The sequence below is a fragment of the Lynx rufus genome, unplaced genomic scaffold (assembly GCF_022079265.1).
Source record: "Lynx rufus isolate CCGP_SWC_20201006 ecotype Redwood Valley unplaced genomic scaffold, mLynRuf1.p SCAF_2, whole genome shotgun sequence".
In the NCBI taxonomy this organism is placed as follows: Eukaryota; Metazoa; Chordata; class Mammalia; order Carnivora; family Felidae; genus Lynx; species Lynx rufus.
Genome location: NW_025814834.1, coordinates 73,053,813 through 73,081,351, shown reverse-complemented (window position 1 = coordinate 73,081,351; position 27,539 = coordinate 73,053,813). Strand labels below are relative to the sequence as shown.

The following is a 27,539-nucleotide window of genomic DNA, read 5'->3' as shown; positions in this document are numbered from 1 at the left end:
AGGAGTGCACTTCAGATGAGCACCAGGTATTGTATGGAAATGTTGAGTCACTATATTGTACACCTGAAACTAATATTATACTGTGTTAGCTAACAGGAATTTAAAATAAAACTTAAAAATAAATTAATTAATTAATTAAATAAATCCACCTGATTTTAAACAGAAATTGACAAGTTGATTCTAAAATTCATAAGGAAATGCAAGGGACCGAGAAAAACAAAACCAATCTTGAAGAAGAAAAAAAAAAAAAAAAGAGGGCCCACACTTTTCAATTTCAAAACCTACTACAAAGCTACAGTAATTAAGACAGTGTGAGCATAAGAATCAACAAATATGTCAATGATAGAATTAAGAGTCCAGAAATAAATCCTCACATTTGTGGTCAATTGATTTTTAACAAGGGTGCCAAGACAATCCCAAAAGGCAAGAATAGTCTTTTTGACAAATCGTGCTAGGACAGCAGCTGGATATCGACATCTGAAAGAGTGAAGCTGGACCCCTATACTCATACCATATCCAAAAATTAAGTCAAAATTGATCACACACCTAAATGTAGGAGCTAGACGTATAAATTCATAGAAGAAAAACAGGCTTAAATCTTTGAGACTTAGAATTAGGCAACAGTTTATTAGGTATGACACCTACAGCCTAAGCAACAATAGGAAAAAAGATAAATTGGACTTCATCAAAATTTTTAAATTTCTGTGCTTCAAAGGGCACTATCAAGCAAGTATAAGGCTAACCTACAGAAAGGGAGAAAATATTTCCAAATCACATATCTAATAAGAGCCTCATACCCAAATTTATATAAAAAATAATAAAAAGACAAATAACCCAGATTTTTAAAATGGCCAAAGGATCTTAACAGACATTTCCACAAAGAAGATCTACAAATAGCTAACAAGCATATGGAAAGATGTTCAACATCACCAGTCACCAGGAAATGTATACTGAAACCATAATGAGAAACCACTAGGATGGCTATAATTAAAAAAACACATGTTGATGAGGATGTGGAGAAATCGAAATTCTTGGGGTGTCTGGGTGGCTCAGTCAGTTAAGTGTCTGATTTTGGCTCAGGTCATGATCCCTGGTTCACAAGTTGAACTCCCACATCGGGGGCTCTGTGCTGACAGCTCAGCACCTGGAGCCTGCTTCAGATTCTGTGTCTCCCTCTCTCTCTGCCCCTTCCCTGCTCGCACTGACTGTCTCTCTCTCTCTCTCTCTCTAAAATATACAGATATTAAAGAAAATTTAAAAAAAAGAAAAGAAAGGAAACTGAAATTCTCATATATATGGCTGGTGAGAACATAAAATAGCACAGCTTCTTTGGAAATAGTCTGGCAGTTCCTCAAATGTAAGCACAGAGTTACTATATGACCCACCAATTCCACTCCCAATTATACATCCAAGAAAACTGCAAACAGATACTACACAAAAGCGTGTACACAAATGTTCAGAGCAGCATTATTCACAATAGTCAAAAATGGAAACAATCTAAATTCAATCAACTGATAAATGGATAGCAAAAAGTGATAAATTTATACTGTGAAATATTAGTCATCAGAAGAAATGAAGCACTAATATATGCTATAGCATGGATGAACTCTGAAAACATGCTAAGCCAGAAAAGGCAGCATATTGTATGATTCCATTTCTATGAAATGTCAAGAAGAGGCAAATCCTTAGAGACAAAATGCAGATTAGTGGTTGCCAGGAGCTAGAAAGAAAGGGAAAGAGGAGTGACCGCTCATGAGCATGGGGTTTCTTTTTGAAGGGATGAAAATGTTGTGTGATTAGACAGTGGTGATGGCTATACAACTCTGTGGATATACTAAAAATCACTGCATTGTACACTTATAAAAGGGTGAGTTTTATCATGTGAATTACATCTCAATTTCTAAAATAAATACATTTTGAAAATTAATTACATGGTGGCTTTAGTTAAAGAAATACCACATAACATTTCTTTTCCATAATCTAACCTACATAATCCTTCTCTACAAAGAAATATACCAGCATAATTACTGTGCCAGAAAAGCATTACTGTGCCAGGAAAGCATTAATACAACTGAAACCAATTTCAGAGTAAATTATTAAAAGTCGCTTTTAAGAATGCCCATCTTCCACTAATCTTACCAATTTTCAAATCATCAGCCAGACTTTCTTTGGTGAGATTCAACAATTCTCTTCCATCAATGTTATTCATTTTGAAAATACCAACAAGGTCATTTAAACCTTGGGCACAAAGCCACACTGAAACATCATCCTCTGACCAGTCTTCAGGAAATTGCTTCGCCTCGTCTTCTGTGCTCCTTGCTTAAAAACAAACCCACAAACAGAAAGGCAGGTAAAATAACAATGAAGGAAAGTATTGCCTTTATGAATATTCTCACTGAGAATTAAAAACTAAATAAAATTTCCTTAAAGCTGTGTTTTAACAACCTTTTAAGAAATTTCAAAAAAATCAAACAACACTATGTACAGTTACAATATTATTTAATACTATATTAAATACTACTCTCTTGGAACTTTTCAGTCTAGAAAAACAATTTTTTATTATATAAAATTCATATCAGCAAAAGTACTCTGCTCTATCGTCTGCATATCAGCACCACTATTCGGTTAATTCTGACAGTAATAAAAGTAAAATTCCTAAATTATGTGTCAACATTGCTTGATGAGGCCAAAAATAAAATGAACAAAGTAAAACTCTGCTTTTTATTTTGTTCTCAGGCTATATTTATCTGAAAAAACAGTATGCGTACAAATAAATAGCTTATAAAAAAATTGGGAGGTATGATTTCCATGAATGTGCTCCTAAAAGGATTTACCAACAGCTTTAACGTATATAAACGACTTGAAACACTAGATTCTCTAAAATTATTTTTAAATTATACATTCGGATATACACTTCATATTGAGAAAAAGCAAAGTGAGTAATTTGTTAAAAATTTACGTGATTTAAAAAAATTTTTTTTAATGTTTTTTTATTTTTGAAAGAGAAAGACAGAGTGTGAATGGGGGAGGGGCAGAGAGCGAGAGGGAGACAGAATCTGAAGCAGACTCCAGGCATCGAGCTGTCAGCGCAGAGCCTGACTTGGGCCTCAAACTCGCGAACCATGAGATCACGACACTTAACTGATTGAGCCACCCAGGTGCCCCCCAAAATTACAGGATTTTTTAATTTAATGGTGAATGGGATTGAACTGGGTTAAATATGATGCCCTTACTAACCTTGGCAAGGTGTTTCCAGATCAAATTGCCAGATGTTCACTGTTTTGTCCATTGAACCAGTAGCAAGTAAAAGGATATTGGGTGCAAAGGCACAAGTTGTGACATACCTAGTTAATAAAAACAACTATTATGTATCCTCAGACTAATTTTTTTATTAAATTAATACAAAATGAGGTTAAGTTCAGACCTGGTGTGCTGAGTCAATGTGTGAAGTATATTCTCAGTATTCTGAAAAACAATAAAAACAGCTTTATATTTACTCAGGCAGGAGTAAAGTTACTGATAAAGGCTCATTTGACATAAATAGTTTATATGATACCAGTATTTTATTATAATTAGTCACTAATGTAAGTTGAAACTTTACCCAAAAAAAAGAGAACAGCCTCTATAACTAATAATATTATCAGGTACTTATTTCACTCTCAGTAATTAGCACTGTTGTCTGCTGACCACCCTCCTAGAAATTTTTAGTATAATAGATCCTGGGCTTCTGCTGATGGTTTTGAATTTACTAACAGTAGCCTAAACATCTATTACATGAAATGACCTGTATTTTTGCTATGGCATTTGACTTGTACCCAACTGCAGGACTGGTGAAGAGAAATTAGTCACTTAGATTTTAAGTACACTTAGCTGGCCATCTAGCATCTAGATGTATTTATTAATTTTTAAAAAGTGAAGTATAATTCACAGTGTTATATTAGTTTCAAATGCACAATTAGTTGTATTTAGCTGAGATTCATATACATATTTTATGGAGGAAGTTTAGTGTTCTAGCTATTCTTGTGAATGTAAAATCTTAAGCAAATTTGTTGAGAAACATTCAGGATCTACTTCACCCAGTTTGTATTCTTTTCCATCTCCTGCCAGAGCACTCTGCGATTTGAATTCCCACATAGAAGACTAGTTTAGATTCCTTGCTTGACCGACTACACTTTGATGATTAACATCTCTGGTTCATTTGTTAGCACGCTGCAGCCTGAACTCCATCATTGTAAGGCTCCATTCAACATGGATTTCTCTTGAAGAATATTTTCATCAACCACATCTTTGCTACATGTAAAATGTTTTTTTTTCATACTCATGCAACTCGGTCTTTATTCATATGGCTCTACCAAAAACTGCCATTTTCCCAAGTCTATTAAAACTTACTCTTCCTTCTATCAGTCTCTAAAGCCAGCCAGATCTCTACCAGTGGTAGGCCACTTTCAGCACACCCATCCACAACCCTGGGGTAAATATTCATTCTTTGCTATTATGGAAACCTGGTATAAAAATTTAAGAAAAATCACTTTGAAGTGGTTTTTTTTTTTTTTTTTTTTTTTTTGGATATTGGTGCTCTTTAAATCTGTATTTTCTTTGATCAGATTAATCGTCTATCTTAGACATCTATCCATCTTAAAATCATTACTGAAATATTTAAGGGCCTGCCCCAGAACCAATAACTTGCATAACTATCTTAGCACTTTTGAAAATGTATATTCTTAGGCACTCTAAAAAGAAAAGAAAGTATTTTATCCATCTTGCCTAACAAAACTTGAAGTTCAGTACCCTAACATAATTTACGCATATCACACATGCAAGATTTTGAAATACTTACAGTATCATACACTATGACAGATTTATCCACTGATCTTTAAAAGAAAAAGGAAATTATGGGTGAGAAGTTCTATAAAAACCAGGTAGCTATTAATATTTTTAAATCATTTAAATAACTTTTTTAGAAAAGGCTGAGATACTGATATACAAACATTTAGAATGCAAGCTTTTTGTTCATATGTATGAACTTTTATTCAAAAGACTACATGCCACATATAAAATTTTTCAGAAAATTATAAACTTTATTAAATACTAGCTTATTGATACTTTATTAATACTAGTATATGCTATTTATTTTTTTTTTTTTTTTTTTTTTTTTTTTTTTTTTTTTTTTTAAATTTTTTTTTTTTTCAACGTTTATTTATTTTTGGGACAGAGAGAGACAGAGCATGAACGGGGAAGGGGCAGAGAGAGAGGGAGACACAGAATCGGAAACAGGCTCCAGGCTCTGAGCCATCAGCCCAGAGCCTGACGCGGGGCTCGAACCCACGGACCGCGAGATCGTGACCTGGCTGAAGTCGGACGCTTAACCGACTGCGCCACCCAGGCGCCCCTAGTATATGCTATTTATACCATCTAGCCATAAACAGAGTAAGCATTTATGATGTATAAATAAGACATAATCCCATATCAAGTTAATAACTCAAAGGGAAAAACCACTATAAGGGAAAGCTATTTATAATTGACCCTCAAACAATGAAGGGATAGGGGCATTGATTCTCCTCTTCCCCATGCAGTTGAAAATCTATGTATGAGAAAGACAGATACCATAGGATTTTTACCCATATATGGAATTTAAGAAACAAAACAGATGAACATAGGGGAAAGGAAAAGAGAGACAGAGAGAGAGAAGAAAGCAAACCATAAAAGACTTAACTATAGAGAACAAACTGAGGGTTGATGGAGGGAGGTGGGCAGGGGATGGGCTAAATGGGTGATGGGTATTAAGGAGGGCACTTGTGTTGAGCACTGGTTGTTATATGTAAGTGATGAATCACTAAATTCTACACCTGAAACCAATATTACCATATATGTTAATTTCTAACTAGAATTTAAATAAAGACTTGAAATAAAAAACAAAAATTTAAAAATAAAAACTATGTGCAAATGTATATCTAGCTATATGGATATATGCATAAATGTATGAATCACAAAAATATTCTTGTCAAAAATGATACTATGAGCTACAATTCAAATCTCATTTAAGAAAAAAGAAAATCCACGTATAACTTTTGACTCTTCAAAAACTTAACTACTACTAAGCCTCCTGTTGACTGGAAGCTTTACCAACAACAAATAGTTGATTAACACATATTGTGTATGTTATATGTATTCTATACTGTATTCTTACAATAAAGCTAGAAAAAATAAAATGTTAAGAAAATCTTAAGAGAAAATACTGTACTGTACCAAAAAAACTGCATATAAGTAAACCCATGCAGTTCAAACCCATGCTGTTCAACGGTAAACTATACTTGTTACTTGGTTTTTGTTTCAAACATCATTGTTCTTTATCATTAATATAGCCATGACTTACTTGCCAACCTCTCTCTCTACACACACACATATACACACACACACATACGTCTTGTGACTCATTTCTGAAAACTGTAATTCTAAACTTGGTATGAACTCTGCAAGGTTTCTTTTAATAGTATAAAATTAAAAACAGCCATCTGGGATTATTCTGGTGGTAAAAAGAAAATCATCAAACAAAGAAAAATGCAAACATTGTAACAAAGTACATAATTAACAATAGATAAATGTGTTTCTGCATAGTATCTTCCCTCTTTAAAAATACATACGATGCTATATATATGCTATATGCTACACCACGATATACGCTACAAGGTAAGATAATACAACAATATAAGTGTTACTAATGTCTGTACAACTTTAATAATATTTATAGTTATTATTATTAAAAGATAGCTGATAAGAGACCACAGGAGTCATACCTACTGGAGGGCTTAAAATTCCTTGTTTAGTGTAAGTTATCCAGGGTAGAGGATGGATTCTGACTGCAGAATCTTTGTTATAAGTTCAAAATAAGAATTACACTTTAAATGTTCAAATGTAAAATAAAATACAAGAAAGTGGGAAGCACACAGAATGCTTTCTGGATGTAAAAAACAGTTACAGCATTAAATGTTAAATTCCAGCCAAAAAACACTGAAAATATTAATTAGTAGCTAACATTATTTGAGTACATATATACTAAACATAATTTGTGGATACTCTTATTGAGTCCTAAATTCCTCAAGGTACAAGGTATGATTATCAGAATATATAAAATTCTTAGGGAAAACTTTTACTTTTGAGCAGCCTAAAAAAGAAAACAAAGGAAATTCCACCTTCTTAACTACACGTAGTGCAATTAAAACTGACTCATCCTAATACTATAGCACTTGAAAAGCTGGATCACCATTAGTAATCTTTATGAGCATCTAATATTGGGAAGACAGAAATAAGGACAACAAGCAAGAGTTCACATACGAGAACAGCATGAAATAAGGCCGAAAATGTAGACTAGAACAAAAATACAAAGTACCCAAGAAATGTAGGCAATCCTGTAGGCAACAGATAGTCAGCCATGAAGGCAATGGAATAGGTTCACTTGACATTGAGGTAAAAAAAAAAAAAAAAAAGTGAATCTGAGAAGCAAAAGGCCAAACATTAAGATCTCCTAAGAGTCTTAACATCCAACCAAGAAGAATAGAATTATGAATGAAGATGTGTGGACTTAGGAAGATAGAAAAGATTGTCAACTCACCTCCTATAACCTCTAATTTGACTAATGGGATTCAAAGAAAGATACCATAGGATTTGATAGCTGATTAGATTTAGTGGAAGGAAATTAGAGTTAGGAAAAAAATAATAGTTTTTAATATTTGAGATTTGAGTTGGAAAGACCAGGAGAATAACAGAATCACTGTAAACAGACACAAAATAAAATACTTTGAAATCACTCAAGCAATGTAAAACCTCAAAATATTCCCTAAATTGAACCTGAAACAACACTGAACAAGAAGTCCAATTGTCTGGTGCCCCTGGTTATACATTTCCTGCCTGCTTTATGTAACTCTTTCCCCAACTTTTCATAGCTACATCCCACCACAATCTGCCCTGTCACTTTAAGCCCAGGTTTCCTTATAAAGGAAGTATTAGTTTTCAAGAATTTTGATACTGCATTCCTTCAGTTTTGTGGCACTCTAAAACCTCAACTCCGCTCACTCAAGACTACAAGACAAACATGTCAATTATATCTAGACAGTTACTGGGTGAGAGCAATAATATTGTTATGTGTTTGATATTGAAGAGCATACATAGACTCATGGGTGATCAGTGACATTATGACGTACAGCCACCCATATCAGAAATCACCAAAGCATTTTAATCTAAACTAGCTTTATACAATGGCAAAAAGAAAAAACCCTAATCAAATGAAATTACCAACATTTCTTTAGGTCAAGTGTGTTCCTAAGTTTTAAAGATTTATTTTACACTCAAGCATTTTTATTTTAAATGTATTTATCTATGGGGGTGCCTGGTGGCTCAGTGAGTTAAACATCTGACTCTTGATTTCGGCTCAGTTCATGATCTCTGGGTTGTGAAATCAAGCCCCTCATTGGACTCTGTGTTGAACGTGGAACCTGCTTAGGATTCTCTCTGCCCCTCCCCTAATCATGCTCGCTTGCTCTCTCTCTCTCTCTCTCTCTCTCAAAAAAAAGGGAGGGGTAATTATCTATGTTTCTTCTCACTCATAAAGTATTTGAAGTCTCTTACAAGATGTAGCAAAAACAAGGTAAAAATTATATGAGGAAACTGGAGACGAAGAGAATACAAAGATGAGGTGGGGAAGAAAAATAAAGATAAAGATTAAAAATAAAAATATACGTCATAAAATCCAGTCCACCTTGCCACAGGAGGGCTGCAAGTTTGGTTCTGAGCTTCTTTAGCAATTAAAAAAAAATGTAGAAACACAAACTCCAAGTTTGGAAAAGAGACATCAATTCCTCAGACTGAGACCTGAAAGAACTATTTTCCCCAAGGTGTTTACAGAGAGGATACTATGACAAAAAGTCCTCAACAACTGTTTCAAAGACACATGGTTAATTTCAAACATTTATTTTATAATACCCCTCAGTATAGGACAACGGTTGAAACTTCAAGCAGAAGTCAGAAAATGAGGAAGTAAAATGTTATGTTATATAACTGCCCAATGTTTTATATTACACAAAAAATAATATACATAATGTTTAATAAACAATTATTATGCCCCCAAAGTAAATAATGCTTTGCTGGAATTTTCTTTTTTTTTTTTTTAAGTTTATTTATTTTGAGAGAGAGAGCACACAGCAGAGGAGGGGCAGAGAGACAGGGAGAGAGAGAATCCCAAGCAGGCTCCACACATCAGTGCAGAGCCTGACACAGGGCTCAACCTCATGAACCAGGAGATCATGACCTGAGCAGAAACTAAGAGTCAGACATTGAACTGACTGAGCCACCCAGGTGCCCCCAGCATTTTCTTATTTAAGCTTCATAACAATCTTATGAGGAAAGTGTTATTATTTTCTCTATTTTATAATTCAGAGAAATGAAGTTGAGATAAGATATGGAATTAGAAACTGTTCAAGGTCACACAGCTAGTAAGTGGCAGGACTGGGATGAAAACTAGTTCTATGTGATCCCAAAACCCAACTTTTTGCATTTTACTTCCTAGAACATTATCCCCCATGAATGTATTAACATTAAAATTGATTCATAATGGGGATGGTTTTAGCCTAAAAACACATAAGGCAGATGACATGGCCATTCATATTTCATTAAAGCTTTCACAAGACATCTAATTTAAAGCAATGCAATATCTAATTTTATCTTTATTTATCTATTAATAAATCGCCATCATGCACTTTTAGGCTACTAAATGTACTGACCTGTTCTATAGGATTATAAACAATGTTGTAAAGAGATAGAGGGGAAAAGATGATTTTGGAAGAGTGATCTCAAGCCTTATTCTAGTCATTACTGAGCAAGAGAAGGTTGTTTGTTAAAGCCACTCCAAATTCATGACAATAAAACTCTATCCTTTACATTTACAAAATAGATAAAATATATACAAACATCTTGTTGGATGAAAAGGTACATTTCTCAGCCTTTCTGGAATAAGGTTCCTGGTCTTATTCCTCTTCCGCTTAGCAGAAAAAGAATGACAGATGACTGGAAAGTTTGGGGGAAGACATTAGGCCATTTGGCCTAGCCCTTTCTGGATTTTCTCTTTTACCTGATCTGCCTCTGCAGGGGAAGTCTGCAGTGGTGCTGGCTGCCCAAGAGCAGTGAGCAAGTCAGCTGCAAATCTACAGACATGTCATCCAGTCTGTCCTGTAGTTCTCTGTCACTGGTTTCCGACTCAAGAAGAAGAAAAGGGTGGGCACCTGGGTAGCTCAGTAGGTTAAGCATCCAACTTTGGCTCAGGTCATGATCTCACAGTTCATGAGTTTGAGTCCCACACTGGGTGCTCTGCTTTCAGTGCGGAGCCTGCTTATGATTCCCTCCCTCTCTCTCTCTCTCTCTCTCTCTCTCTCTCTCTCTCTCTCTGCCCCTCCCACGCTCATGCTCTTTCTCTCTCAAAAATAAACATTTAAAAAAATTTTTAAAAGAGGGGCGCCTGGGTGGCTCAGTCAGTTAAGCGGTGGACTTCGGCTCAGGTCATGATCTCGCGGTCCGTGAGTTCGAGCCCCGCGTCGGGCTCTGTGCTGACAGTTCAGAGCCTGGAACCTGTTTCAGATTCTGTGTCTCCCTCTCTCTGACCCTCCCCCGTTCATGCTCTGTCTCTCTCTGTCTCAAAAATAAATAAACGTTAAAAAAAAAAAAACACTTTTTTTTTAAATTTTTTTAAAAGAAGAAAAGAGGGTTTTATCTATTGAACTCTAACAACAATGAGCATTTTAAAACTGGTTTCCAAGGAATCCTACCTACTAGAACTGAGAATTTATGGAAAGTGGCAACCCTATTTGAATTAGGAAGACTGATCTTTCCTGCCTGAACAAAAGCTATATGTTTGTTTTATCTGGTTGATCAAGAGAAGTAGGGTAGAACAAAAGACAAATTCTGCCAAAGCCTAGAGGAAAATTATTAGAAGAGAGATGCAGAGAAAGATGGAATAAATTCCTACGTATTTTGTTCCATCGTGGGTGATGCCATCATAGCTCTGAGAACTAATGAAATATGTGAAGCAGACATGAGAACCCATGTATCTTCTGCTAGCCCAGATATTGAAGAGATTTTAAATAATGTAAAACAATGCCACTCTTTTTATTTTTCCTAAGAAAAAAAATCTTAACATGCAATGAGTATATATTTTTAATGAATTAAAAATATTTTAGAATTTTCTCAGTTTTATTTTTGGTAAATAGCAATATACATATATATATGTATATATATGTAATATATATATTACATATATACACACACATACATGTAATATATATATTACACACATATACATGTAATATATACATATATATCATATAGATATCATATATAGATATCATATATAGATATCATATATAGATATCATATATAGATATCATAAATATAGCATATATATGATATATATCATCCATATAAGCAAAAGCTCTTTGAGGTCAATAACTTTTTTTTTTTTTTTTTTTTTTTTTATATATGAAGTTTATTGACAAATTGGTTTCCATGGTCAATAACTTTTAAGAATGTCAAAGAATCCTAAAACCAAAATGTATGAGAACCATTGACCTAAATCATAGTTTAATTTCTTGATTTAACCTTTAACACCCATCTCTCCTATAGCTAGGAGATGCATATTAGAAATGCTTTCAAAGTTTCAATTGTTTTCCTAAATCTATACCAAGTTATAACAACATCCTAGTTCTCTTTCATCTCTACAATCTATTTTTCCAGCCTCAATTCCCATTACTCCTTTTTACATTTATCATACTTTTTTTTTTTAAGATTTATTTCGTTTTGAGAGAGAGAGAGAGAGAGAGAGAGCAAGCTGGGGAGGGGCTAAAGGACAGAAAGAGAGAGAATCTCAAGCAGGCTCCACACTCAGCATAGAGTCTGACAAGGGCTAGATTCCACAACCCTGGGATCATGACCTGAGCCAAAATCAAGAGTTGGACACTCAACCAAATGAGCCACCCAGGCACCTCTCCATTTATAATACATTGTAATTCACTCAAGAATTTCCTGCCTCTTGGAATGCCCTATTTCCCCAATCCTCCCATATCTGCATAAATTCCATAATGCCTTTTACATAGTTACCCTGTATCTATCCCCTATACAACTTCCTTAGCACACCTGACCTATAATCCCATTCTGGGGTCAATTCATTTTTCCTATGTAGCCACTTGTATTCAAAAATCTTTTATCCTACTCACTTTTTTCCTACTCTCTCTTTAGCAGATGTATCCATTCCATCTTACCAATGATTCTTAGTTGCAGATGGAACCTATTATCAACCAATTAACTTGTTCTTTATCTACTCACGAAATATAGTTAAAACATATGTCCCAATTCTCCTAAAAGACTAAATGTTTATCTTTCACCATCCTTTACATTTCCAAACAATTCACTTGCCTGTATATTTATCCAAATGAACTAAGAATAATCAGAAAAATATCTGAATGTGACCTAGAGCACATATGCCAAAAAGTATTTAATAATGTAAAATTCCATTAATCCAGAATGACTGAAAAGGTCTATCTTAGTTAACATAAAATACTAATTATAAATGACATATATATAAGGAAGTATGCTATAAAATGCCATTTTTATAACACAAATAGTAACACAAAAACTATACTGAATATCACTTAATACTTCTTTCATGATTCAGAAAGCAAAGACATGTTAGATCTTGTAATATTATTAGGTTATCACGTGAACATCAAGATAGAGAATCAAAACGTCTTTAAGGGCACACTGTCTTATACTTCCTTTTACATGCCCTATTGCAATGGCAGAGACCTGGGTACATAAGAGAGTCATAAATACTTGCTGAATTTCATACCATTATTTGTCAATTAACCTCTCAAAAATGAAATGCACAATATATCCCCCCCAAACAACAGAAGGAAATCCAACTTTATTTGTTTAAACTTTCCACTGATTTCAATCCTAGGTCAAAGGAGAATTACTATAAATGCTTTTTTGATGAGCATTTTGATGAGCCATTTTCATCGTTTGAGATGAAAGAGTCAATCTAAAATGATGGCAATATAACTAATTATTTGGCTTTTATCTGGCAAGGATTAGAGAATATGGGAAAAGAACTATCAGGTTCAGTCCAGAATATTTTAAGTGAATGTTAGGAGCCTAAATATCGTGGCTGGAGCAAAAGCTGCTGTGAAGAGCTATGAATGTGCATTTCAGTGCTATGACCTGTGAGATCAGACAGGCAAATTTGCAAAAATCCAATGGCAGCAAGGAGAAAATATACCAAAGTACACAAATAGGAGAATATAAAGTAACTGAATCATACCACTGTGTACCAAACCAATTGCTTTATAGAACAAAGTTTTGGAAAATAGAAGCCAAGATTAAAATTTTCAACAGAGAACTAGAGATCACAAAAAGTGACATAGTGGACCTGGAAAAACTAGCCAAATAGAAATGCCAGGACCAAAAAGTAAAATAACCAAAATTAAAGATCCATCAATGGACCAGTTTAAAGTAACATATCAGATAAAGCTAAGGAGGGCATCAGCAAAGGAGAAATTATTCAGAATACAGCACAAGAAATAAGAGAATGAAAAATACAGAAGAAAAAAGATACAAAGTTTATAGTAAGAAGGTATATTTTGCATTTAATTAGAGTCCGAGATTTAGAGGAGAGAAAGGGCAGAAGTAATATTTGAAGAGATAATAAGAATTTCCCCTTAACTGATGAATTATTACTCTACATATTTAACAAGCTCAGTGAATTCCAAAGCAAACTAAATAAAAAGAAATCCAAATCTAAATACAAAGTAAGTGCAAAAAACCAGAGAGAACATTTTTGTGAGCAGCCAGTGAAAAAAATACAAATTACAAAGAAGTAACAATTAGAATCAGACTTCTCTACTGCAATACACAAAAATACAAGTCCTGAGTAAACTGTATTTATTCCAACAAAGCAAGGTTGGTTTAACATTTGAAAAGTCAATATAATTTACCACCCTAACAGAATAAAAGAAAAATCATATGATTATTTCAAAAGATACAGTTAAAATCATAATACCTCTTCATGATTAAAAAAAAGAAACTCATAAGCTAAAAGGAACAGAGGGGCTAATAAAGTTTATCTCCCCAAAACCTATATGATCATACTTAATAATGAAAGCTTTCCCTTTGCAAAAAGGAATCAAAGGATGGCTGTTATCACTGTTTCCATTATCTTGGTAGTGTCAGCCAGTTCAGCAGCACATAGATGATATCAAAGGTACAATGATTAAAAAGGAAGAAACAAAAATCATCATTATTAATGTGATATGATTGATTTTTGTTATCAAAAACACAAAATTTAAGATCTTTACAGGTAAATATGTGGTTTTCCCATACTTACTTCCCTACATTTGCCATCTCTTTTATAATAGCAACAAAAAAATTAAGTGCTTAGAAATAAATCTAATAAAAGATGAGGAAGACTTCTACATAGAAGACAATTATTGAGAGAAATCAAAACAAAAATAAATGGAGAAACATACCACATTCATGGATTAGAAGACTCAATATCAGAAAGAGGTCAATTATCTCTGATTTTGTCAGACTCATTACAACCACAATCAAAATCCAAACAGGTCTGTGGCTGTACAGAGAGTAACTAGAGGCAATATGACAAGCTAAATCTAAAATTTATATGGAAGTGTCAAAATTCAGGAATAGCTAAAATACAAAGCCTTGGAAAGACAGAATGGTTTTAGAGAAGGGATAAACAGAAAAAAATAGTAAGTTTATTATTTAGAACAAAAAAAGCAGGCTGAGAACCAGATCCACACACACATGGTCAATGGTTTCTCACAAGGTAGCAGAACAACATGGAGAAAAGATAGTATTTTTGATGCATAGTACTTGGACAACTGGCTATCCACATGGAAAGAAAGAATATTGGATTCCTATTGTACATGATGCCGACATATCAAATTTGAGAAAAGAAAAATAATGAAGGTTTTAGAAGATAATATGGGAAAATACCTTTATGACTCAGAACATAAAAAACTAAGTACACTAAAATTATAAACTGTGAACAGGCAAATCCACAGAAGGGAAAAGATATTTGTACCATATATAACCAATAAGTGGCTCATATACTGAAATACAGAGAGCATATATATATATATATACACACATATATATATTCATATTATATATATGTGTGTATATATATATAATATAAACAATGAAAATCAACAAACCACAGCTGTATGCATTAATATGAATGTCATAAACATCACATTGACTAAGGAAAGCCAGACACAAAACAATACACATTGCATGATTTGTTTTAAGTCAGTTTAAAAGAAAAAAGCAATATTGTATATGACCTGAGGTGCTGTCACCCTACAGGGGTACCTGGAAGGGGAGGACTTTCAGAGCAGAACCAGTGATGTTCTATTTCTTGACCTGAGTAGTGGTTACACAGGTCTGTATAACTTTATTGAGCTATTCTCTTATGTTTTATGTACTTTTATGTATGTCCTATTTCATATGAAAATGGTGTAAGGAAATTAAACTAAAAAGCTTACCCCGAGACTAGCATCTGCCCATTATGAGAAAAAGCACAAGCCAGAACAGGAGCACAGTGCCCACTCAGTGTACTTTTATATTTTAATTCAAAACCTGCAAATAACAAGGTGAGAAAAATTAGCAAGCTGACTGTGCTTAGAATTTATCTTTAAGTCAAAACTATTTCACTTATTCATTTTAATAAAAAAATTAAAAATAATTAAATAATAAATAATGAATTAAATAAATATTAAATAATAAATAAACTTAATAAATCTTTAAGTGCCTAAACAATACAAAAATGAAAAAAACTCCCCCTGCAACTCAGGTACTGGAATGCAGTGTGATTAAGTGGTTTCAGAAGTTCAGTAATGGATAAAGTAAATGGTGCACTCAGCAAAGGTCCAGAGGATTGTAATGATCAAATGCTTTAAAAATTTTTAATGTTAAACTCTATAAAATACATAAAAATATGAAATTTTAAACTAATATAAAATTTTAAAATACAGTATAAGACAATCTTGGCATCTAATTTTAAAAAATATAAAAAATATACATATTGGGGTTCCTGGCTGGCTTAGTCAGTGGAGAATGTAACTCTTGATCTTGGGGTTGTGAGTTTGAGCCCCATGCTGGGCATGGAGCCTACTTATAAAGTATATATATGTTAAAAAAGTAAAAATACATACACACATACATATGTACATATACACACACACAATTGCCCAAATGCCTAAAAAGGAATCAAATTGCTCAAATGCCTAAACAAAGATCAGTTTTCAAAATATGATATTAAAAAAATATTTTCTCATTCCACAAATAAAAATAATCAATGGTAATTTATCCATCTTATAATTCTAATATATAATACTTCTACAAAGTATGGGAACACTAAAATCCTTTTCATACCTTCTATAATTACTGAAAAGAAATAGCACAACTATTTTAAAGGTAAACACAGGGAATTCAATACATTTTAGTGACAAGCTATAAAAATTATTAGGAAGTTGACCTGAGGAGATAAGGAAATAAGTGAAATCTATTAATTTTCTCAGACCCAATGAAAACTTTTTTGAAGTGTTAATGGCTCTTATGATAACAAGCATTTAATTAAACAAAAAGTCATTAGAGCAGGTAAAGGTTTCAACAAGTAGGAAAAAATATTTGCAGTTTGTAATTTAACTGAAGCTTATTAGGTAACAAATAATCAAATAAGAATATTTTTAGGCATCTGAAGCAAGATGGCCAAATGACCATATAATTTCAGAGTCCTCATTGAAATGATAGTGGAAGAATTAATAAAGATATAAAATCACATCAATGAAGAGAATAGAAAGAGAGGTATCAACAATCCAAAATTCAAACCAATTCTGGAAAGTCAGAAAGCAAATTAACTAATGAGGAGGAAAAAGTAACAGCCCAGAGTGCAAAAGGAGGGGCTATGTCCAAGAATACCCCAAAAGACTTAGGACTATCAAAAGCTAATGAAAAGGAAAGTCAGAATGACACAGACATCGACCTGAAAACAAAAAAGTTAGTGAAAAGCCTGTTTATGAAACAGTGTCTACCTTTAATTCCTCCCTGGTCCCACCCATAGCATACTGAACGAAAGCCTGATACTGCTTTCTGAGCAAAATATTTCTAGGGAAAATAACAGCTTTCTGGGGAGCTCCCTGGCAGCTCCAGGGCAATTCCCTAAGCCCCTAAATCCTCCTCAGTAAGGGCCAACAACCCACCCCTTTAATCGAAAGGGAAGCCAGCAACAACAAACCACTGTGTGCATAGACCCTCTAAATACCTTATTTTTGCCTAGTTATTAAATGTAAATGGAAAACAAGGATCACCAGACATTTGAAGAAGGTAACCATATGAAAGAGAAAGATCAGAGTAAACAAACAAACAAAAGGCCCAAAAGCAAACAAAGATAATCAGGAAACCGAAGGGAACAACAAAACAAAAAGCCTCTAATTAATACCCTGAGAGTTTTAAGATGATCTTGCATTCATAAAATAAAAACAGTAAGAGAAAGAAACAGAAAATAATATGAGCTAATAGAAATTGAAAATATGATGGAATAAAAAATTCCATAGGGAATGAAATTAGGAGGTCCAACGTTCTATTGATGAGAGTTATTAAAAGAGAGGTCATGGGGAAGAAGTTACTAAAGAAATAACTTAAAGGAACACTTTTTCAAAACTGAATAATGTAAGTTTCTTGACTGAAGGGTCACCTGAAGGAATAGCGCAATACAGGGAGGAACGACCTCCCACACACTATCAAATAACAATCCCTACAGTGAATACATTTAAAATATAGTGGTATAACAATATTTACAGAAACTGTGAAAACCACCAAGAATTGCAAACAGATAAAGTGAAAAGCGGTTACCTCTGGTCAGCAGAAATGTGTGTGGTGATGGTGTTGAGGTCATAATCAGTGATGAGCATCCAATTTTTAAATCATGTATATGTAATTTCTCTGATTAAAATTTATTAAAGCATATTTTTATAATCACTTCTAGATATCCAGAATTCCTTAAGTAAAAAGAATCATTCATATAGAAATTCTATCTTGACTACAAATAATTTTAGAGAACTACTAATTAATACATACCTAAGATATGGGTAAAAGAAACAACCCAAATTTTGATCTGGCAATCCTGACCACATGATGCCAATCGAAAATACTGAAGACCTTGCTCTCCATCTAAAAACGTAACATTTGTTAAAAATAAATACACAAGAATTGATAAAACATTTAAACCAAAAAATTTTCAACTTCCTATATCGAGATGTTAATTCTATTCATTTAAACCATATTCACAAGAGATATTAACTTTAACCAACATTTCATTCTATGGTATAAGAATTTATTTTCAACAAGGTACTTCAGAAGATTAGGACTCTAACCCCTGAAGTTGCTTCAACAAAATACCTTTTTTTATTTATCTTCCATTAAGGTAACTCAAGGTTCCATGGGCCAATATTGAGCCACTAAGCCTAGAGAATTTTCCAGCCCAATTTTAGAGTCTATGAGGCTAGCACTGATGGGAAAAATTAGGAAGAAAAGTTATGAGTGTTAAATGTTTAATTATTTCCAACTTAACTTTTTTTTTTAAAGAACATACCCATTTCTTTTTTTTTTTAATTTTTTTTTTTTTAACATTTATTCATTTTTGAGAGATGGAGGGAGACAGAGTGTGAGTAGGGGAGGGACAGAATCCAAAGCAGGCTCCAGGCTCTGAGCGGTCAGCACAGAACCTGACACGGGGCTCGAACTCACGAACACTGAGATCATGACCGGAGCTGAAGTCGGATACCTAATTGACTGAGCCACCCAGGCACCCCAAGAACATACCCATTTCTTAAAAGCTTAGTCTATAATTCACATGAAATAATAATGAGATTTTTCCCCGCATTTGATTTTATCAAGACAAATGCTGGAATTATATGAATCCAAAATAACATTAACTCGGTCTATTTTATTTGGTGGAAATTATACAAATTAGGGAAAGTAATCAGTAAATTCGGTGTCATAAAAAAATCCATTAGTTTGTAATGTTTAGTGAGATAATTTCAGTGTATAATTACATACACACTAGATAAGCTCCTAAATACCTGTTGGTAATGTAAATATTGAAATCAACTCAATTTTACATAAGTTCCACTCAACATCATCACACATGTAGCTTCATCAAAGGAAGTTTGGGCACGGATATGTATTAAGATACAATTAAATGGGTAAGCACAGGGGAGGTTCATCTGAAGTGATTTTTACCTGAAATCTAAAGGATATCTAAGAGTAACCAGGTGAAGGGTTCACATGTAAAACCCTTGGAAAAATCTTACAAACATTCAAGGAATGAAAGGAGACCAGTGTGGCAAGAGAATGCATGAGGCCAAGTGTGCTTTAAGAGGCAGGGAAACAGAGTGTGTCAGGCTTTATGTTTTGGATTTGGCATTTTCTCTTACCTTAAACTTATTTTAACCATTCACTGATAGGTTTGAAATAGGGAAGTGCCAAAATGATCCTGCCCACCTTCTGGCCCTGGGCTGTGCAATAAAGGTAGTCACTAGCCACATGTGGCTACTGAATGCCTAAAATGTGGCCAGTATAAATTGAAATGTGACATAATACACACACCAGATTTCAAAAACCTAGCACCAAAAAGTAGTAAAATATCTTTTTTTTTTTTTAATTTTTTTTTCAACGTTTATTTATTTTTTGGGGGACAGAGAGAGACAGAGCATGAACGGGGGAGGGGCAGAGAGAGAGGGAGACACAGAATCGGAAACAGGCTCCAGGCTCTGAGCCATCAGCCCAGAGCCTGACGCGGGGCTCGAACTCACGGACCGCAAGATCGTGACCTGGCTGAAGTCGGACGCTTAACCGACTGCGCCACCCAGGCGCCCCAAAAATATCTTGTTGTTACTATCGATTACTGAAATATTTTATATTGAGTACAATTAAAATATATCATTAAAATTAATGTCACCTACTACTAAAAAATTCTAAATTTACAAACGTAGCTCCCATTATACTGCTAATAGGACAGCACTGGTGGTGTAACAAGACTGGAAGCAACAAAGGCAGAACTCCCATCCTAACACAGGGGATGAAACAGAAGAAGAAAGCTTCCCAACTCACTGCTATCTATTTAAAACCAAGAGTCTATCTATATTCAGGAGTCTGTACTTCTTCTAAAAGCTAATTGTGTTGTTAAACATGTCATAAATTTAGCTTTTGCTTCAAAGATTAAATTAGTAAACTTTTGAAAATTTAGCTTCTGTTTCCAATTTTTTTTTAACTTCACATTTCTCTTTGAATATTAACATACTGTATTTTAAAATAGGGTCAAGTCCTCTAAATTACCATATCCAAGGAATCCAGATGTACCGTACAAAGCTGAGTCATCCCCAACATATATTCAAGAACCTGATTTTCCCCTATCATGTTCTTTGTGATTTCATTTTGATCAAGAGAAAGGAGAATGATTTCCTTAAAAGGAATGAATTAAAGGGGCTTCTCATTTTACTAAAGGTGAAATGAAAATGAATAAAGAACCAGAAGTCATACACAAATTACAAATAGGAACCACTAGTGCTTAAAAGAGTAAAATAACTAACCAGAAACTGGCTGTGAAGAAAAATCACAGCAGGTAATTCCAAGATCATGTGCTTTTTCACTATGCAAACACCTCATTTTATCATCCCACACTGTTAAATCTCCACACGAGGAGCCAGTGACAAAGAGGTTTCCATCAGGAGAAAATGCACAGGCCACCAAGGAGCCATCCTTAACACTACCACACCTGAAATAAAAGCAAAAAAATAAATAAAAAGAAGAAGAAGGGGGAGGTTTTCATTTCAGAGTATCTTTTACCTTATATTACAATTTCTAACAACAGCTTGATATAGTAAAAACAGGAAAAATGGCTATCTGAGAACTAGAAAGGGCAGATGTCTATATAAATAAAAAATCATACACTTAAAAAAAAGAGGCTCTAAATGTTATCTTAACTAACGAATTCAAGCCTAAGCTATACAGATCTAAACCAAAGTCCATGTATCTTCGTATTTTTCCAAATGGCAGGTCTGTATGAACAGGTTAAAATCTACAAAACTTAAAAAAAGCTCTGACAACCACTACTATCAACCATGGCCACATATTTCTTAAAAACCTATTCTTACTGAAAAACATGTTGTTAGGGTCAAAAGTACTTTCAACTTTAGTATTAAAAGAAGCAACAGTGAAATTTTTTATTTTCAACTATGAATTCTTTATGAAAAGAAAATTATCTTGGGAAGAAACAGAAGCACTGTACTGACAATATTAATTATTTTCTCAATTAGGAAAAAAACTGGTAAAAGCCCAACAATTAGCGCAGTGTCCCATCCAGCACTTAAATCTGCAGTGTATCATTTTACAACATACATTAGGGTCGTAATGCCAGAGGGCCAGAAGTCATCATCTGATAAGTGAAAAGGAAAATTCCTTAGTTGACCTCTATATTTCACGCATGTAAAAAAGATGTCTGTATGGAAACCAATTTGACAATAAATTTCATATATTGAAAAAATAAATAAATAAATAAAAAATAAAAAAAAGATGTCATTCCTCCTGCGCATTCTCTTTAAACTATTCATTAACACTGTTTAAAACACATGACCTTATTCAATCAAAAGACCTAAATCTAATGAGCAACAGTTGTTTACCAGCTGGCATGTGCTCTGAATGATGCTGGGGGGCAGGGAGGAGAAAGTATACTGGGCTATTTTACTTGGTAATATTGAAAAGTTTATGGGTGGCTCAGTCGGGTAAACGTCTGTGTGACTTGATTTTGGCTCTGCGCTGACAGCATGGAGTCTGTTTGGCATTCTGTCTGTCTGTCTCTCTCTCTGCTCCTCCCCAGCTAGTGCATGCAAGCTCTCTCCCTCATTCTCTCAAAATAAATGTTTTTTAAAAAAGAAAGAAAAAAATACTCAAAGGGTAAACTTTTTGTTGTATGTATTTCACCACAATGTACATAAAAATACATAGCTTTCATGTTGGCAAGTTGCAACAGAACATTACCAGTGTAACATAATTGATGTATTTTTTTATCTAAAAGGAGTTTTCAGTTGTTTTTCGTTTGCTTGTTTTTTTAAATGTAACACAACACTACACTAATCACAAGGTTCTTTTATCTGGGGTTGGGGTTGATTATTCACCCAGCAAGAATCCTAGTCAGGAAAATAGCTGTGTCTCTTTAGGTGAGACTTACCTACCATTAGTCTATTATTGAGAACACCTGGGTCATGAGTGACAAAAATAAAGCCTAAAATTACTGAACCTTATTCAAAAGACCATTTTCTTCGTCTAGCTCTTAAAGTCAAAATCCATAAAAGTCTAACAGATTAATCCTTATTTTACAAGAGAAAGATTGGAAATATAAAACTCTCAGAGCCAAGCAGATCTACTATAAGAACCACTTAAACATCTGTTTTTATGTCCTTCAGAAATCAAGTCAAAATGTTATTCCTTGTGGTGTCTGAAAATTATCTGCTTCTTCAAGTCATCAAAATATTCTGCCTTCTATTTTTATTTTTTTGGTAGCCTTGTTAATAGGATTTAAATATTCATACCTATACAACTTGTACGACTGAGCGTTGTAATATTTTAATTTAAATATTAAAGCAGAAAGGATTTAAATGTTCATACCTATATAACTTGTATGACTGAGCATTCCACAAAACAACCGTTCCATCAGCTGCGCCTGACACCAAACAAGTGGAGTCTGGGGAAAACTGGCAAACCCTCACGGGGCTACCACTGGGCTGTTCCATCACTGCCAAAGGCTCTCCATTTTGAGTATTCCATAGGACAGTGGTACCATCTGTTGAACAGGAAGCCAAAATATGTCCTGAAGGGGAGAAACAGCAGCAGTGGACAGCATAGGTGTGAAGCTTCAATGGTGAGTGGGGCAGTTCAGTAAAGTCACTGAGGGAGTACAGGCGAATTGTTTTGTCCAAAGAGCAAGTGGCCAAGAGGGAAGAGGAGAATGCACAGCAGTTGACATCATCACCATGATCAGCTAATGTGTGGATTAGTTTCACCATGTTTCTTATTTGAAGTAAAATGTCCTGCAATTTTTAAATAAAGATTACTTCATCGTCGGAATCAAATAATACAACTCAAGTCCACATAAAAGAGTCAAAATCAATTCAAGAGTTTTCTCAGAGATGGCTCCTACATTCATATTTTTACAGGACAAACTATTATACTTGAGATAAAAATAATTGGGAGAGAAAATGCCAATAAGACTATAAACTCTAATGATGATCACAGTCACAACCGGCACACCAATAAAGTTCCATAACTCTTTTTTAAAAAAAATTTTTTTTTCCAACGTTTATTTATTTTTGGGACAGAGAGAGACAGAGCATGAACGGGGGAGGGGCAGAGAGAGAGGGAGACACAGAATCGGAAACAGGCTCCAGGCTCCGAGCCATCAGCCCAGAGCCTGACGCGGGGCTCGAACTCACGGACCGCGAGATCGTGACCTGGCTGAAGTCGGACGCTTAACCGACTGCGCCACCCAGGCGCCCCTAAAGTTCTATAACTCTTGAAAAAGAACCTTGTTGTGTAACTTCAAACTGATTTGATACTGAACATCCAAAACCTTGAGTATGTATTTCACCTCTGAAGCCTTTCCCTTAACTAATTACTTCTCAAAGATGCCTCATTCCAGATTGGCTACTCTCAACTCAAAAAGATTTTCCATTCTTAAGAAACTGTTTCGGCTGCTCCTTGCAGAGGATGGAGGCAAGGCTAAAGCTCTACCTTTAAGATGCATTTAACTGCACGGTTCACTCATAAAAACTAACAAACGGTTTCATTCAAAATTTCACTGGCAGTGTTGAAAGCTCTCGTGGTCCACCATCTTGCTTAATAAAGAATAAAATGATATCGAACACTTGAGGTGAAGAAACAATTTAATAAGTCAAGGAAACCAAGAGAAGGAAACCAAAGAGAAAGAGTGGCAATAAGGACTTAGCCAGACTGCGCTTAAGAACAAATTTACAAATTTAGAATGAAATCCAAGCCCTTTGTCACTGCTTACAAAATGTTATATAATCTGGCTCTTGCCTGCTTCTCAGATCTCAAATCCTGCCACTCCTCCTTTCCCTCATTTCCTTCCAGCCTCCCTGATCAAATGGATTTGGTCCTAGCTCTCCATAAAGTTGTTTTTCCATGCTGAAATTCTCTTCCCTTTGCTTTTGGGATCTTATTTCTCAATGTAAATTCCAAGGGAGTAGAGATCTTGTCCATCTTGCTCATTTCTATATCCATAGCACACAAAACAGTGTCAGGCACCTAACATGCTCAAATAAATACTTATTGCATATTTTTTTCCCAAATCCACTTGAGTTTTACCTTTAAGTATCATATATGAACACAATATAAAGTTATTAGAAATTTTAAAATAAATCTACCAATAGTAAAAAAAAAAAAATCCAGCAGGGGAAAAAATAATGCAAAATGAAACAATAATCAGCGCTGAAATACTCTTAGATTGTAATTCATGATCCCTTGTTAAAATGTTACTTACAGAATTCTTTACAAACATATGGAGCATAGCTTTACCAATATTTATCATAGCCCAAACTTCAGCATTTTTCCAAACATAAACTTCAATACAGTCTTAAAAAAAAAAAAAACAAAAAAAAAAAAGCAAACCACATTATGTCCTGATAGACTGTCACCTGTACTAGCTCACTGAAAACAAGCAAGATCATGCGGTGACTTCTGGGAGAACTCCCAAATCCCAACTGTGCAGGTACACATAGGTAATCTTGCAAATAAACTTTGGCTTCCACACCCTTGTGGCACTCAGCTCCCTTTGCAGTTCCAGACCGAATAGCGACATTACCACTTGAAAGAACAGCCTGTTTGGAAGAGCTCTCTCAAGCCTACCGCTTCCTGCCTCCGGGTGTGGGCGTCTCCACTCAGGGCTCAGCTGTCACTCCAGAGGTTCCATCCCCGGGCCGGCCGGTGAACTCGCCAGTGTCAACACACGCATCCCTATCTAATCCAAAGCAAACCGGGGATATGCCCCAAGTCTCCCCAAATAAAGCCCGCGACTTACTCCCCCTGCACGTAGGGACCAAGAGTGTGCCCTAATCTGAGAGCCTGCCAGGCCTTAGCGGACTGAGCCACCCAGGAAGGAGGGCTGCCGGCTGGCCGGCGGGGAGTCAGGCCTTCCGGGGCGCAAGGCGGCTTTTGACTCGGCCCAGCTGCGGCTTCCACGCAACGCCTGCAGTCCCCGCCCGGCTCCCGGCCCGGGTCGCACGGCCGCGCCCTGCTCCGGTCCAGGTGCTGGCTGGCCCCTGTCGCGCGCTAGGAACCAGATTCCGAGGACCAGAGGTTCAGACACCCCGAGTAGGGAGGCTTCGCCGGCTGACCCCAGCCATGCTCCCCCACCTGCCTCTGTCGCTGCTAAACCTGTCCACGGATGCGGCCACTTCCACCTGGAAGACCCAGGGCCTGCGGAATCCGCCCTCAGGTGCCCTCGGAGCGGCGCGGACCACGTGACACGCAGGTGAGGCGGGCGGGGCTGGCAAACGCGGAAATCCAAAGAGAATGGAAACGGGCCCCGCCCCCCGGCCCGCCCCTCGCCGCGGCGCATGCGTGCATTCCCTCCCTTCGCTGCGGACGTCCCTTACTTCTGGCGCCAGTTCCAGATGAGTTCAGTTTGGGGAAGATCCTTTATTTACAGGTTTTTTTTTTTTTTTTCCTAGTTGAGGAAACTGAAGTCCCAAGGCCTAACGAGCGCCTGAAATATGGTTTTAAAGGTGGGATTGTATCAACTGTCTGGTTATTGCAGTTCAGGGTTTTTGAAGCTTCTTCCTTTCTCATTTCTCGTGTGTATTGTCTGTTCTCCTCTGACCTCCGTGATTCGCTTTTCTGTTTAGGCTAGCTCGGCTCTCAGCGGTCCATGACTTGGTGTTTTCTGTCATCGTCTTCGTGCTCAGGTTTCCTACATCTCTTCAGGGCAGCCTGCGGTTCCTGTGATTCCTGCTGTTCCTGCTGTTCACTGGACAGGCCCCTGTGGATATCCTGGTATCACCTTGAAGCCGATGTTCATTCCTCCGACCTTTTTGAGTGTGTCTCCTGGGCTCACGAATGAACCGTGGTTTCGCGTGTAATTGACTACAAAGTCGTCCTGCCAATCACTTTTGAGATTAAAAGGTTGTGCAGAAAAACGTTCCTAAGCATGCTAACGCTTGTTAACCAAGTGCAAGTACAGGATAAGTACGTGACATTATAGGGCTCCCAGATGCAAAATCAAAGATACAGACAACTTTTATTTTTAAATTTTCTTTGTAAAAATTTTAAAACTAATATTTAAGGAATATAGTGAACTGTTGAAACTTTGAAAGCTGCTAATGATTTTGCTAGTTATTAGTAAGTATATATTGGCAAATTAGCAACCTTTAAGAAAAAAAGTCAATATAGTTTAGTCACATAAATATAATTTTGCTATATAACTTAATTGTAGTAACATCAATCAAAACACATAATTTCATGCCAGTGACACTGTGGGCACATTGTAAATAAACTACTACAATCCTAGAACTTAGATCAGTTTCAAACTAAGCAGCATATACAGGACACCTTCTTGTTTCAGAATACATGCTGCCTTTTGCAATGGTACTTATCCAGTCCTGTATCAGCTTACACTGGCTATTGCTATTGCTATAATACAGAGACTATCCTCCTTAAAAGGAAGATTAGTTACATATTGAATAGAGTTATGAGGCTGTTAGAACCTAACTGAAGCTTCTCTTCTGGTAAATCATTGAAGTAATGCTACAAAACATAGCTTTTAAGAGAAGTCTTTTGTTTTCTGTTGATCAGACTTTTTTGTTTTGTTTTTAAATTAAAAGCATATCCATGGGAATGCAAGCTGTTCTCCACTCTGGAGAACAGTATGGAGGTTCCTCAAAAAACTAAAAATAGAACTACCCTATGACCCAGCAGTTGCACTACTAGGCATTTATCCACCCATGTTTATAGCAGCACTATCAACAATAGCCAAAGTATGGAAAGAGCCCAAATGTCCATCGATGGATAAATGGATAAAGATGTGCTATATATATACAATGGAGTATTACTCGGCAATCAAAAAGAATGAAATCTTGCCATTTGCAACTACATGGATGGAACTAGAGGGTATTATGCTAAGTGAAATTAGTCAGAGAAAGACAAATCATATGACTTCACTCATATGAGGACTTTAAGAGACAAAACAGATAAACATAAGGGAAGGGAAACAAAAATAATATAAAAACAGGGAGAAGGACAAAACAGAAGAGATTCTTAAATATGGAGAACAAATTGAAGGTTACTGGAGGGGTTGTGGGGTGGGGGGATGGGCTAAATGGGTAAGGGGCACTAAGGAATCTACTCCTGAAATC

At 35.5% G+C, this 27,539-nt stretch overlaps 1 protein-coding gene across 5 annotated transcripts in view; it reads right to left on the bottom strand.

Moving 5' to 3' along the window:
* WDSUB1 (WD repeat, sterile alpha motif and U-box domain containing 1) overlaps positions 1-25,635 on the bottom strand; it is a 51,644-nt gene extending 26,009 nt beyond the window's left edge. The window contains exons 1-9 of one of the 5 annotated variants that reach the window (XM_047083207.1): positions 25,543-25,635; positions 22,780-22,954; positions 20,706-20,890; positions 18,193-18,285; positions 15,600-15,693; positions 4,838-4,871; positions 3,425-3,465; positions 3,238-3,344; positions 2,140-2,319 (exon numbers count right to left, since the gene is read on the bottom strand). In XM_047083207.1, the coding sequence (XP_046939163.1) occupies positions 2,140-2,319; positions 3,238-3,344; positions 3,425-3,465; positions 4,838-4,871; positions 15,600-15,693; positions 18,193-18,285; positions 20,706-20,890; positions 22,780-22,904 (859 nt within the window). In that variant the 5' untranslated portion in view covers positions 22,905-22,954; positions 25,543-25,635. Of the gene's footprint in view, positions 1-2,139; positions 2,320-3,237; positions 3,345-3,424; positions 3,466-4,837; positions 4,872-15,599; positions 15,694-18,192; positions 18,286-20,705; positions 20,891-22,779; positions 23,202-25,035; positions 25,149-25,542 lie in introns of those variants that run through there. The other 4 variants (XM_047083204.1, XM_047083205.1, XM_047083206.1 and 1 more) reach the window with 4 other exon arrangements.
* Between the last annotated feature and the right edge of the window lie 1,904 nt (positions 25,636-27,539).